The sequence below is a fragment of the Xiphophorus maculatus genome, chromosome 9 (genome assembly GCF_002775205.1).
Source record: "Xiphophorus maculatus strain JP 163 A chromosome 9, X_maculatus-5.0-male, whole genome shotgun sequence".
Taxonomy (NCBI): Eukaryota; Metazoa; Chordata; class Actinopteri; order Cyprinodontiformes; family Poeciliidae; genus Xiphophorus; species Xiphophorus maculatus.
This window is the reverse complement of record NC_036451.1, coordinates 30,881,664-30,896,097: the sequence shown is the minus strand read 5'-3', so window position 1 is coordinate 30,896,097 and position 14,434 is coordinate 30,881,664. Positions and strand designations below refer to the sequence as shown.

The 14,434-nt window shown below is 40.0% G+C and overlaps 1 protein-coding gene across 4 annotated transcripts; it reads right to left on the bottom strand.

The window, feature by feature from the left end:
- Window positions 1–740: 740 nt before the first annotated feature.
- Window positions 741–13,758, bottom strand: LOC111609624. 4 transcript variants are annotated; one of them, XR_002753223.1, is made up of 15 exons: window positions 12,684–13,758; window positions 12,525–12,584; window positions 12,406–12,441; window positions 12,248–12,308; window positions 12,055–12,161; window positions 11,689–11,961; window positions 11,499–11,592; window positions 11,249–11,316; window positions 10,919–11,164; window positions 10,618–10,752; window positions 10,460–10,522; window positions 10,228–10,359; window positions 1,601–9,655; window positions 1,427–1,509; window positions 741–1,163 (listed from the first exon to the last, which is right to left on the bottom strand). XR_002753223.1 is itself a non-coding variant. In XM_023338920.1 (5 exons), the coding sequence occupies exons 1-5, from the start codon at window positions 12,759–12,761 to the stop codon at window positions 12,022–12,024; spliced, it is 375 nt and encodes a 124-aa protein (XP_023194688.1). In that variant the 5' UTR covers window positions 12,762–13,758; the 3' UTR covers window positions 11,968–12,021. The 4 variants fall into 4 exon arrangements, 1 of the variants encoding a protein (XP_023194688.1); XR_002753225.1 differs by having other exon boundaries at window positions 741–1,143; XR_002753224.1 differs by having other exon boundaries at window positions 1,626–9,655.
- Window positions 13,759–14,434: the final 676 nt, after the last annotated feature.

The window sequence follows — 14,434 nt, the reverse complement described above, 5'->3', positions numbered from 1 at the left end:
ATTGATAAGAAATATGGAAGAGGAATTTTTCAACTTTTCAAATCTGTGATAAACATTTTCAGAATAAAGAGGGGAAATCTAATTATTGTAAATGCTTTGAAGCCTTTTTATTTAGTTTAAAATAAAAAGTCAGCACTGTCCCTTTAATGAGTCACATTTACATACAACTAGAAAATTTCGGAAGAAATTTAGCCGGGGCCTGCCAAGGCGCGCCCGTGGGTCTGGGCCCGGCGTTGTCACGCTACAAATCGGCATCGACGCTAAAGAACGCCGCGACGTAATCAGTGGCACGCGGAGAATCGCAAGAACGTTAAGCAAGGCGGACGTGCACCATTCAGTATTATAAAGTAAGTATATCAGCTAAAATCAGCAGAAACGCTAATGTTAGCGTCATTGCTTTCATCAGCATGTGGGAAATCACTAGGATATTTTCTGTAATTGATTTACTCCATTCAGTATACTAAACATTGCTAAAAAGTAAAATAAATAGCTAATAGCTTATTGAAGCTAAAATGCTAACGCTAATTAACCTTGCATTGAACTGTTCACAAACAGTTCAATGCTCATAAACTGCAGGAAGGCAGTTCATTAGCATTTACCTACTGATCGTGACAAATAAAAAATTTCAATAACACACACACACAACATATTACAGTTTAAAAATATATATTGACCTTATGTTAAAGATTTCTACAAACTTTTTACAGGTAAAGTTTACAATGAACCAAAATTACAACATTTAAAGAATACCATAAATTTAAGAATCTAATGTCTCTGCAATAAAAAGAAATTGCTATCTTTTTTATTTTACATGTGTCCTGTCCGGCCGTGTGGCACTCAGGGTTGTTGCCTGAGTGTCAAGGTGAGGCCTGACAGATTTACTGTCACAAGTGAAACATTATGGCTTTGCCATGATGATCCACTTGTTATAAATGTGAAACCTTTATAACTATATACATACATGAAAACATATTTTAAATTAATCTAATGTAACATATTGCAGTCTCTATACAATAAATGAAACCATCTTAAATATATACATACATCAAAAACTATTTACAACTATAAAGAATAACAACAACAAAAAAGAATCGCTTCTCCAAAGCTTTTTGATTTTTCCCAACTTCTTCTTAGGCATCCAATCTGGTGTGACACTTCACAGACTATATTAAAAAAACAAAAAACAGACAAAAACCAAATTAATATATATGACATTTTTAAACATTTATGTGATTTATGAATGAATAAACTAAAAATTAAACTTTGTTTAAACTAAGGTTTAAGAATGATTAAGATAGATATAAACACCAATGTCACCTAAGAAAAAAGGGCATATATCCACTGGATTCCTCCTATCAAACTTACATATACAACATCATCAATTTCAAATTAAAATAAACAAAATTAGCTTTAATTTGTTATCTACCTATCTAAAGAAACAGGAACTCCATCTTCTCCTCAGATTGGGTGTGGGACCAAGTCTATGAGCTAGGCAAGGGTTGTCCTGCACTAAAAATAAACAAGTCATTCCATCAATAGACATCTATTATCAACAACAACAAAAATGTAACTGCTTTTAAGGTTGCTACAATTTAGATACATTTGCTAACTCTCATGCGCCAAACCTCCAGGTCTCGTTTCCTCTCTCTTCTTAGCAGCTTCCAAGGATTGTTTGTGTGGAACAACCTGCAAAAACAGACTAAAACTGGGAGGAAAGAGGTTAATTCCATCAAAACAACACAAATTCTCAGTATGTGGAGGGAGTCCAACAGGACAAAAGTGAGTTCAACTTTTGTCCTTCTAGTGAAGTAACCCCTAGGGGGCTGCAGCAGTAAAAAGTGCAGTATCATTGGGGAGAGATGAAACAAGGAGAGCTTTAATTGAATGACGCAAATTGTGAAGAATAAAAAAAGAGTTTTGCAAAAAATTAACTTACTCGAAGGGTAACAGTTACTCTAACTGCATTAGAAAAATGAGGAAAATGCTATGTGCCAGATTGAAGACCAATTTGAAATAATTTTTATTTCAAAATAGAACAGAATATACGTGTAGTAACTGATTTTTTAATCTACCGCTTCCTGGTCCAATATTTCCAGCAACTACTCTGACAGAGAACCGATAAGTGTTTCAAGATCAGCCACTTTCGTATTCCCAAACCTCAAACAAAGTTTCATGGGCACATACAAACCCTGGTTATGAAGCCTCCTTTCTACGGAACTAAATAAGTATTGAAAAGATTTGCAAACTGTACAAGAATATTTTTATTCCTACAACAAAATCCACAAGCTACACTATAATTCACAAATGTGTACAATGAATAAATATATATCAAACCCTCTGCAACAATGATAGAGAAAAACAACCCACACTGCTTTCTGATTGCTGCATATACAAAAAAACCCACAGTCACATAAAATGATGCAAGATCTTTACATGTTCTCCAAAAATAATATCCTGTCATGAATTCAGGATTAAGATTTACAGTGCTTACAAAGTAATCATACTCCTTGAACTGTTCCATATTGTTACATTACAACCACAAATATATTTCATCGGAATTTAATATAAAAGATCAAGAAAAATACCCCTTATGATTAGGAAAATTTCAAGGAACATAACTATTTTTGGAAGCCACTGTAGATGCAGTTTATACTGAAGCTAACACACAGTATATAGGATTGTGGTAGCTGTAGTAAGCCTGCAAGACACCTGATTGGATACAGTATTCTGGATTGGAGATGTAAATGTGATCAAGGAGGGTACGTTTTTCTGTGGTTGCATCAGAGATGAGTTGCATAAAGCCTTTTGCTCTAAACAACTCATTGATGGCTTTTTTCCCAGGAGGAATAAGGTCCTCATTGAAGTCTCCCAATATGACAACGGGCCGAATATCCATTGAATTCAGGCCATCCAAGAGGTTCTGCAGATTTCTTAAAAATGTTCCAAGATCATAACTTGGTGGCCTGTAAACTGTCGCAATCAGTGCTCTGATTGGGGTTTCCACTTTCACAACGTTGAATTCAATATCTGTAACCTGGTTGAAGAATCTACGTTCCTGCGGTTGGAGAAGACTCCGGCAGTAAGTCGCTACTCCCCCACCCTCTTTGGTAGCAATGTCGACTCTGTTTGAGTAGGAGACATGTCTGTTCCGTGAAAAGAAAGAATAGCCCTCCATTTGGCAAGAAGCTGGAACAGAAGATCCAAATAAATGAGTCTCCGTTAGGCATAAGACATCTGCCAGCATAAGTTCATGATGTTGTTTCATGTCCTCAGAGTGACAGACAAGACCTTCGACATTGTGGTGGACAATTGTTAATGTTGCACCTTGATGACCAGACTGAAAATGCAAGAGTGGTCTGATATGCAAAAACGATGCTGATCTCATTGATTCCATAGCTGCTCTGATGTTTTTGTCAGCGTAGATCTTACTTTCATCAAAATCAATGATTTTAAGTCCTTCCAGGGAAGTTGTGCGACTGAGTGCCACATATGCCATTCCCGGTTCAAAAATACGCTTCAAAGAAATAACCGCAGACTTCATGGTCATCCCTTGGACTTTGTGTGCTGTACACCCAAAGGCTAACCTGATTGGAAATTGCCGTCGTACCACTCCCTTTACGCTACTCTGTTCCTCAAATCTCTCAATGTAAACAAAGCTGTCTGGTTTACCCTGAATCTTTTTTGTGTGTCCAGCGAGGGGATTGTCCAGTTTGAGTCCAATTAACTTTACACTATTCTTTCCATCTTTCGTACTGGTGACAATATCCGCAATGGTCCCAAATGTTCCATTAACAAGACCATCCTCTACATCCAAGTTTCTTATAATCATTACCCTAAAACCCAAACCAGCCTGTATGTTGTTAGACAAGTCTCGTTTGTTGCCCGCTATGCAACAGCCCAGATTAATCATGTTTCCTGTCTTTGTAACCCTTTTGTAGTCCTCTGCCTCGATATCAACTGTTACTACACCTAAAGAGGTCACAACTGCTGCATTATGGGTGTCCACCTGTTTGTTTGTTGCAAAAATGTGCAGAACATCCATTGGACACTCTTTTGAGTCAGTAACAGCTTGGATCAAAAGAGTCTTGTCATCCTTACTAAGTGAATCGGCTTTACCTTTAACTCGAATCCTGTTCAGGAGCTCTGCAAACGTTCGGTCATCTTTCTGCCGCATGATTTCTGTCAGGCTGATCATCTGGAAATTCTCATTCCAGATATCAAGCACGCCATCCTCGGCGACACAAAGCGGTTTTGATCGTCCAAGAGGAGGAAGTTGGAAGAAATCCCCCACAGCCAAAACAGAGACCCCACCCATGAACCTGTTGTTCCCCTTGATTTGTTGAAATCTCCAGTGAACATATGCAAGTAGGTCTTTGGAGACCATGGAGATTTCATCGATGATTAAGATTTCTACATTAGAAAGAACTGCCCTCACTTCATCCAATGAATTTCCAAGTCCCTTGTATGGTGGTTTTAAACTTTTGGGTAGCTTCAAGATGGAATGTAAAGTCTTCCCTGATATGTTGTACGCTGCAGTACCAGTAAAAGCTGTGAGGAGCACAGTGGGCTTGGACATGTCACCAATATCGAGAATTCTCGGAAGCTGGCGCAAGAGCTTGGTTGCCTCCTGATAAACACATTTGATGACATGAGATTTACCACATCCGGCTCCTCCCGTCAAGAAATAAAAGAATGGTTCTGGTTTCTCACCCCAGACGCGCTTCAGACACCAATCGCGAATGGCGTAAAACACGGACGCTTGAGTCTCATTTAAACTCCTGTACATTTGTCTGATGAAATCAGGGCTCAGTTTAGGAGCTTCAATTTTTGGCATGTCTACAGTGCTGACATCAATTTCATAATCTGGAATAGGGTCTTGCTCTTCATCTTCTTGCAATGGTGGTCGCTCAGCAGCGCATTCTAAACTGTCTACCTCAACCTCTGGTGCAAAAGTGTTCCACGCATTACGAACCGGTCCTTGCTTATTCAGATCTTCCATAATCTTATCAATTTTCTTACCTTGCCCTTCATACCTTTTGCAATTGAAATCCACATACTGTTTAACCCGATATCTACCACGAAAACCGTTGTTGTAAAAGGCTTCGTAGGTTGTGCATTCCTCATTTTTTAGGTCCTCATCTCGTCTATGAGGAAAATACAACTTCAGAAGCCGTCTGTAAAACTTTTCGGGTGTTTTTTTCTCAGAGAAACGAGTAAATCTAATAACTGCAGGTTTGCCGATAGTTCTTTTCTGGATGTATCCTGCATCATTAAGGAGGGCAATTGCATTTGGCCCTTCAATTTGCCTACCATATAGAACCCGGTATTCTGATGCAAATTCTGCCAGGCACATGTGTTCGAATTCTAATGTGTCTGGTCTGTTGAGATATTTTTCCGGCAATCCTTTCATCCACACATTCTCTTCATCTGGGGACATGTTTACGAGTTTACTCATTGGAAGACTCATTTTTATACCGTCTTCATCTGTTTGAAGAAAAAGGACACTACGAGAGGACTTTTTGAGAGGTAGGCTACAAGTGCGCGCAACGGATTCTTGAGCACTAACCTCTCTCTGTTTTGAATAAGCCTGCATGATCTTCTTCATCTCATCGCGTTGGCTAACATTGGCCGTCTTTAAATCATCAACAACAGACTTGAGGAACTGCGCCATTTCATGCTCTGGCTTGGCTATGTAGGACATCATGTACTCAATGCAGGTGTACTCATCAAGCACATACTGAATGTCCATGTTAGCATTCCATGCACGAAGGAGATCGGGGTTGTACCCATTGACCCAGCTATCTTTAGGATCCCGTTTCATCATTACCACCATTCCAGAAGTGAGAGCATCAACATGGCCATTGTACTCTATTTTAGTCATATTACAAGCCTGGAGTAACTCTGACAAATCCCTGAAAGATGATTTCTCATCTTTAAGTAAATCTCTAACTGTTTTCAGTTTCTTCTTAGCCTCTCTTTGTAGGTTTGAGACAAATGGTGATCTCGATTTTTTGGAATTTCTCCTACCTTTTGGCTTACTTTGCTTTGGTGTTTCATCATCAATTTCCAAATCAAAGTCAATTACTGGGACGGTGATTCTGGTGCGGTCCATTGCTAGTTTGGGGAATCCAAATCTGCATTCAACATTACCTTTTTTGCATGATTTTGAGTGCTTTTTGCTGTGCATTTGAACCTCTGTGACTATTTTGTGAAGCTCTGGATCTCTGGTTTCATCAGGCAACTGACAGGATATGTGACGATCGATGAACTTTATGACTTCACCGCAACATGAGGGGTCTTCCATTTCAGGTGCATCCTTAATCCATATCACAGCATGTATGTGTGGTGAACCCCTTGCCTGAAATTCTACACGATAAAAGTAATCGTCCACTGCTCCAAGGGGCTGTGCAGGGGAAAGAATGAGGTCTCTAAACAGTGCATCCACTCTCTTTTCAAACATGCGCATGACGGTTACAGGGTTGCTTCTAAGAATGTCACATTTTGCATTCCAGTCAAGCTCAGAAAAATCTACCTGCTCGCCATGTTGACCTTTGATGGCCTCAATGACTTCTGGCCATCTCATTTCAGCAGCAGAGAACGTGCAAAAGAAAGTGGGCTTTCCAAGTTGCCTCACCATGGCGTGCAAATCACGTAACCCTTTCTCCCAATAAGCTGGAGTTCCTCTTAAGGGTTGCATGAAACGGGTAGCCTCTTTATTCTGGATAAGTTTTTGCAACTCCTCTTTATCCTGCAGCATTTTGCTGGAAATATTTTTCCCATCTTTGGTGCTTGGTTTCCCTTTTCTTCTCTGAATGGACATACTACTATTGGCAATATGAGTTTCCGTGACAAACTGAGCAAAGAAAAGGTAACTCTGGTCTTTGGCAAACCGAGTATCTATTGAGAAAAGTCGTACATTGAAATACATACTCGGTGAAAGTGCAACACGGCGGGCTTCATCTAATGTGTTTATTCCAGTTGGGAAATGTACAGGATAAGCCTTGGCTTCAAGTCTTGGAACACTGAAGAAGGAGATGGGCTTGTTCCCCTGAGCCGGCGCAATGCTGAAAATCCCTTCTCCATATGACAATACTTCCTGTGCTATGTCAGGAGGCTGCATGCAGGTGTCCAAGATCAGACCAGGTCGAAGTGCCTGATGCTCTATCCCTATGTGGTCAGGTTGCTGGTCTGCTTCTATATCCATTTCAGTCTCCGCTGCTTCTGTTTCCAAGTCCTCAACTGGCTGATCCTCTTGGAAATCTTCAAATGTTGCACTTTCATTTATACTTACTTCTTTGTAATCCGGATGACTGTCTTTAAGCTTGGTCAGTGCAGCTAAGACATTTTTCATGTTTACTGTGTAAAAGTATTGGTATCCTTTATACTTGGTTTTTCTCTTCAGCTTCACCTGTAAAAGCTGGGCTTCCTCACGGGGCCTCGGAAGACTGTTTACGACTGTTTCCATTTCAGAAGGAACACAGACAACCGCTCCATGTATTGCCCTTTGCTGTCCTTTGGGCAAGGAAACAATTTTTGCAAAAGGTAGAATTTTTGCAATTAATTGCCGTTCAAGTACATTCAATTCCGCAAGCTCTGGTGGAACAGAAGCTAGGTGAAGGTTATTAACAGCAGCAATAGATGGCATCTTTCCTCTGGTTAGATGGCTGTCACATGTGTAGCAGATCCACTCCCCCATCCTTTCTTCGGGTACAGAACATGGGGTTGAGCATGCAGATCCACACACATGAACATATGTACCGGTTAGACAATCAGCTACTACACGCATATTCTTGGTATATTTATCTCGTTTACAGCGCTTTACTTGATTGGGGAAAAGAGCTCTGTGACACACGGTGCAAACATATGTGGGTCCGTTTTTAATGTTCTTATAAAAGTTTTGTATTGCAGCTTTCATTTCCTCAGTTATCAGAGAGCTTGGAGTTTCAAGGTGGAAGCTTACGTTTCTTTTATACTTCCTTGTGATTCGCAAAGCATGCTGCAGTGTTAAATTTTGGGAATGTGCTTCTCTTGATAGTCTGCCTCTTCTGTTGGCAGCACATTTTTCTTTATGTTTTGCTCGATAAGCAGGCTCACTATGATACTTCGCCTTCATATATTCACGCATTGTTTTTTTGTGTGTGCTTCTGAAGACCGGATCGTTTCTGAATCGATTTCTGATATTTGATTTTTGTCTGCTTCTAAAGGCCGGATCATCTCTGAATCGATTCCTGATGTATGATTTTTGTCTGCTTCTAAAGGCCGGATCATCTCTGAATCGATTCCTGATGTATGATTTTTGTCTGCTTCTAAAGGCCGGATCATCTCTGAATCGATTCCTGATGTATGCTTTTTGTCTGCTTCTAAAGGCCGGATCATCTCTGAATCGATTCCTGATGTATGCTTTTTGTCTGCTTCTAAAGGCCGGATCATCTCTGAATCGATTCCTGATGTTTGATTTTTTTCTGCTTCTAAAGGCCGGATCCTCTCTGAATCGTTTCTTCATATACTCAGCCATCTTGGCTTTATGACTGTCTCTGAAGCTACGGACAAAATCGAATCTGTCCTTAATGTAATTTATTCGTCTCTTCCGGAAAAATGCATCTGTTCTATATCTGTTATTTAACTGATCCTTCCTCTCTACTTTATGAAGAATATAGTTTTCTTTTAAGGCCTGTAGCTTTTTGGTCCTAAATGTTGGAGATGTCAGATATCTTTCTTTTTCAGATGAACTTTGTTTCATTTTACTTCCTACATTCTGTCTCTGTTGTGTTTTGATCCTGTTTTTAATTTTTCTTCTATCGGTTTTTGGCACTTTTGACAAATTTGTAATGGTTGGAGGTCTCTCCTCTAATACGTTTGCAACTTCCCTAAGCCAAGGAGGCATTTCCTCATCAGACGGACTCTCTGATTTCAAAGCAGTTGGACTTACCTGTGTTGCTACAGGTGAAATGTTGTCAAAAGTCAAGTTCTGAGGATGATCTTCATTTTCCCTGTCAAAACCTACTGGCACAAACTCATAGGTGGCATTGGGGCCGCGATTTCGAAAGAGCTTCAATAGATGGCTGACCAAGTCAGACAGGTTGCAGAAAGTCATCATTACTGCAGTTCCACTGGGGTGGGGCAGGCCTGCTGAATTTCTTGAGTGGGAATCAAAAACTCCAAACCGACCGCTTCTGTCCCTGAAAACTGCAATGCACTCTGGAGTCACCAAAAGGAAAGCATGGGTTACATTTTCCGACAGACATTCCAGTTGCAGGGCAAGATGCAAACCCAATTGTCGAGATCCTTGAGCGCTCCTGCTACGAGCAAAAACATGACCTACCCTTAAACCAGTTGTGTGTACTGCATAGATGTTCCTATCTGTGAGTACATGGTCAGGCATCTGTTCAAACGTCAAGTGATTGTCACGAAATGTTCCATCACTGATCAGTTGCTGTTTAACGCCGGCATAAAGTTGGTCTCCTTTTTCAATCACTCTATCAAGCATCACTGTGTCAAACTGCAACCCCTCATTGTGGTAAGCTAAAAATGTGAGTGCCATGCATGTGCACTGGTGATTACGGGAAAATGCAGCATACCTCTTGTCGGCCTGGGAATGTGTAGCACTTACCAACAGGACAGGTGGACTGCTGATCCTGACTTCTAGTGCAGAAGCCTGTAACATAAAAAAATTTTAAAAGTCAGTATTTATACAAATATTCACCTTATCACTATCTACCACCAATTAGGCCTGTTGTAAACACATATTTTGTAATTGAGTAATCAATTATTCTGTTGTTAAATAGATTAATTGATATAAAATGTTGATAAATTAACCTAATGGCAAATACTGTCATTACACTAGTATTGGGTGGGATTTCAATATAAATCCATATGTTCATATTTGTGCATCTCAAATTTACTTTTCTGTAATTCAGAAATTAATCTTTAACAATATTAGCGCACTTTTTTAGCAAACCTGGAAAACCAAAAAAATTTGATATTATATTCAATTTTATAAAAATAAAAAATGCACAAATAATAAAGCAGCACCTCTACAAAGTCAAAAGCTGTGAAATACAAATTTCTTAAATATGTAAACTCACTTTGCACAGCCATATGTGCTCATGTGAGTGACATAATCTTTGGCACCCTTCTCATGAACAGAACCAAGTACGCCAACTTTCTCCACAACACGTTGCACTGCTCCACCCATTTGTTGTGACTGAGATGATAGGAAACAGTTACCTTGCAGCTCCCATCCCAAAAATGTTCCTCCTGTGGCACGGAAGAGGACTCGTCCTGGACGTTCATCGGGGGTACAGGACTCTGTGCCTGGCGACGAGCTTTGCTGTTGGTCTCTCTCGGCGCTCCCTCCATCTATAAATCAACAGAAGATATCATTTTTTGTGCAAAGTCAACATGTACTGTACATTTCACTATCTTAAAGTCTGATATATTTTCTGAAACGGTGTCACACCTGCTGCTCCACTGGATTCAGCTTGGAGGGGTAGGAAATTGGACGACGCCTGACAGTCGCCTTCTAATTAAAAAAAAAGAAGAAATGATATAATTGTTAAAACAAACTTTTGCACATCAAATTCAAATCATTATATTTGTTAACATTAAATAAAATACCTTTTTCCCCTTTGGAGAACATGTAGGTAGCGGAGTTTCAAGGCCAGACGCAGGAACGATCCGGTCCATCTCCTCCAGCAACGCTGGGCTGAAGCACACGGGATTGGGGGGGATGGAAGAATCCAGCAGGTCTCCCTGTGAAATCAACTTTCATTTACTTTATAATCTGCACTTTAAAGAAAAGTTCAAATGTACAATCAGGGAGGCGGACACAAAATAAACATGTTAAAAAGTGAAATACACACATTGAAATATACAGTTGCAAAATTTTCATTAAATCAAATAAGCATGTATCCAGTACCTTCCGACCACCACCAACCACAGTCCAGGCGAAGGACTCCGAACGACGCGGAGCAGCCTCCTCGCTAACCACAACCATCCGGGGCAGGGGACGTCTCACCGGGGGGGGGGAAGCCGTCCCAGGAGGGGGATCAGCCAACATCACAGGAGCAGGAGATTTCGATGCACTTAACTCAAGTTGCGAGCAGACCGCCGCCTCAAGCAACTGAGCAAGGACCTCCATCCCAGGATGGTCGCTCAAGTGAACCTGCAGTTATAAACACATTTTATAAAATGCAGTATGCCTCAATAAAATGTTTACAATAGAATTATAAAAATCAATTCAACTTACGCCATCCCTGCTCCACAATGCCAGGCAGCTCAACGGGAAGTGTTCAGTGACAGGCAAGTACCGAACACCTATACGGAAAAGAAAGAAAATTTCATTCTAATTTTTAGTCACACTAACGATGTTCTAATTTGAGATATAGTAGATACGAAAGGAAAAATAAATAATTTTTTCATAGATCTGAACCCTGAAAACTATAAAATGTAAATTTGCTGAAGTTTTAGTCTAAACACAAATTGTGTACGTCACTTACTTCTCTGACCAGCCACACGTTGAAACTCCTGCCGCAGCAGCTGTTGCACACTGACCTCCACGCAAAGGCGCGGTGGAAAGTCCACAACGACCACCTTTAAATTTCAAACCAAATAAAGGAACAAAATTAATATACGCCACGTTTTCTGATATATTTGATCATGGATAAATGCAGTGGATGTTATACTTACATTAGCAGAGAGGTTGCAGACGGTACTCAACAAAGCGTCAAACGCTGCTCCGGCCTCCACGAAAGTCCTGCTGGCGGTTAAGTTGTTACTTGGGGCCAGAAGACAGATCACCTCGGGGGGCCGAGGCAGAACTGCATCCAGCACCTCAAGCCGCAACTCTTCCGCAGAGGCACCGGGGGATGCAAGCACCCCTAAGGAGAAGTCGCCCTTTGGCATGGTAGAATACCCATCCACAAAAGCACGCAGATGGGAATCACCAACCAAAAGAGCAAACTGAAAAATAAAAACAAACATTAAAGTTCGCTTATAGAATTTTTTCATGCAAACCAATATTTATATACGAGTTAAAAAAAAATAAAAAAATACCTTCTTCTCCAGAGCCCCGGCAGTAGGCAGAACCAACTTGCAGCTCCGTCTGGTCACCCGGGAGGCTGGCCACGTCTCCACCCGATGGCGACGCCCCGTCCCACGGCCTGTTTAGAAACGTTTAGTTATCAAGATTAGGCTTTTATGCAGGTGAAAATGTAAGAACAAAACAACAAAGATTTTATCTACATACGTAACCCAGGAGAGGTCGGTGGCACACGGGGCTCCTCCTGACGCACCACGGGAGGCGACATCTGCAAAAGAGTTATTTAAAAAATGTATAGATTAACTACAAACATAACTTGTTTTGGTTATTCTAAATAAATGATCCTGAACTTTTTATGAACATACTTGGTCGTGCAGTTCACCCTCCAGCAGTCGGGACATCTAAAGAGATAAGTAAAATTAGTAAAGAAAATAATTGTTATCATCCAACAGTAAGTTACTAAAATTTAAAATGACAGACATACCTTCTTTGGCGGAGACCGAGTTGGGTTCCAAGCGCTGGGTGCGAGCGGTGGTGTCCCAGGCTGTAAACACAGAAACTATTATAATCATGCCTAAAGTCTAAACTACATTAAGAACTACAGTTAGACAAAAACAATTACTTCAATGTGTAATTGTTATACCTTTGCGTCGACCGGCACAATCTCCAGCTTTCTCCATCTCACCTTGGCAGCCTCGGAGCGTCGTCCTCTACGTGGCATCCTGTAACAGCAGAAAAAAAAAAGAAGACACCTGGGGGGGCGGAAAGCTGGTTATTCAAACAATATTATATGTGTTTGTGAATGCTTTTAACTCAATGTTACTATGTGCTTTTCTTAATATCTAGATAAAATATATCTCTATAGGATCAACAGGTATCAGTATAAGTGAATTAATTAGATGGTGTGATGATGCAGAGGTCAGATTCGTAGCAGGCAGCAGTGGAAAACTTCCAAATCACAAAGTCTCGCAGAAGAGAGAAGCTGTAAATACAAGCAAAATAAATTTCAATTAAAAAACAACCGTAAAAATATATATATGTTAAAAATAGGTGAATATTTATTTTCTTAAATACAAGAATAAAGTTAAAACTGTTCTAAGGTTTCTAAACAAGGACAATATATTTTTCACAACTGGTGCAAACATAAGTACACTTTACAACTTGGTTAAAAATATACTTTAAAAAAACAGAGATGTTACATGTGAAGATACGAACAAAATTACGAGACTTAAAAACACTGCAGCACTTAATTAGCTTCCTGTGGGTCTAAAACATTTATCTTCTTTCCAGCAAATTTCTAGCTCCCATGATGCTTTGTGTGATTTATAGGCGTTACTTCCGCGCACATGTGTTTACATGTTAACAACTTGCTAACTGGCTTTCTTCAGAGTGTTACACTAGAAAATATGTGGGAGTTATTAGTGTTACACTACAAAATATGTGGGAGCTATCACAGCTTAAACGTGGCAATATGTGGAAATACTGTTTTACCACTGTACCACAAGCTGTTTTATTGGGGGAGGGATGGCAACTTGAAGAAATGGCGGCAAATAACCTGAGCTAGCATAGTTAGCTACTTTACTGACTCAGTTTCTGCGGCTGCGGGTTTTCTTCAGGTGGCTTTTTGTCCATACAATCACACTAGTACACATAAAGCATTTTGTGTTCTCTTTTCAAGTTCAGATTTCTTTAGCCGAAATCTCTTTGCTTCCTTGTCTTTCGTTAGGCGATGAAATACGTTCATGTTTGGTTCGGTTCAGTTCTACTCTAGTGGGCAGACTGTACCGCAGCTGCTGCGCTACAGATATTTCTCCGCTGATTTTCAGTAAAACTCTACAACGGAGAACCTGGAGGTTCTGGTTCGGATGAACAAAATAAACCCAGATATTTTATGTTTTATTATTTGAAATTATTGATAGGCCAAACATAATGAAAAAAACTCAGATCATGAAGTTATTTTATGTAATTCAAACAAAAATTATAATTTACATCATACCAAGCTAATATTATGTAGTTCTGCTGTTTTTCACTGTCGGCACAAGACGGCAGCTGAGAGTATCTGTATCCGAAGCAACTGAGTCAGTGAAGTAGCTTAATATGCTAGTTCCGGTTATTTGTGACAATTTCTGCAAGTCACAATAGCTCTAGGTTGAGGTAAAACAAAATTGCCTTATTTCAGCTGATCAGATTGATGTTAACAGAGATTTTATAGCCTAACAGGTTTCACGAAAGCCAGTTAGCAAAGTGCTAACATGTGAACAAATTGCGGTTCCATCAAGCTAGCAGCTACGCTATCAGAGCCACAACAAAATATCCCACAGCAGTCAAACTTTTAAAATCGATCACATTTCTTAAAGAACACATTACATTTAACAACTGTAAGCAGTTCTAATA

What these genes read in the sequence shown, in the direction of transcription:
- LOC111609624 (XM_023338920.1), bottom strand. Translation starts at nt 12,761, where the DNA reads ATGCCACGTAGAGGACGACGCTCCGAGGCTGCCAAGGTGAGATGGAGA. An exon ending in TTGTGCCGGTCGACGCAAAG is followed by an intron (nt 12,585 to 12,683) that starts GTATAACAATTA and finishes CTGTGTTTACAG; the next exon opens with CCTGGGACACCACCGCTCGC. An exon ending in CTCGGTCTCCGCCAAAGAAG is followed by an intron (nt 12,442 to 12,524) that starts GTATGTCTGTCA and finishes TTATCTCTTTAG; the next exon opens with ATGTCCCGACTGCTGGAGGG.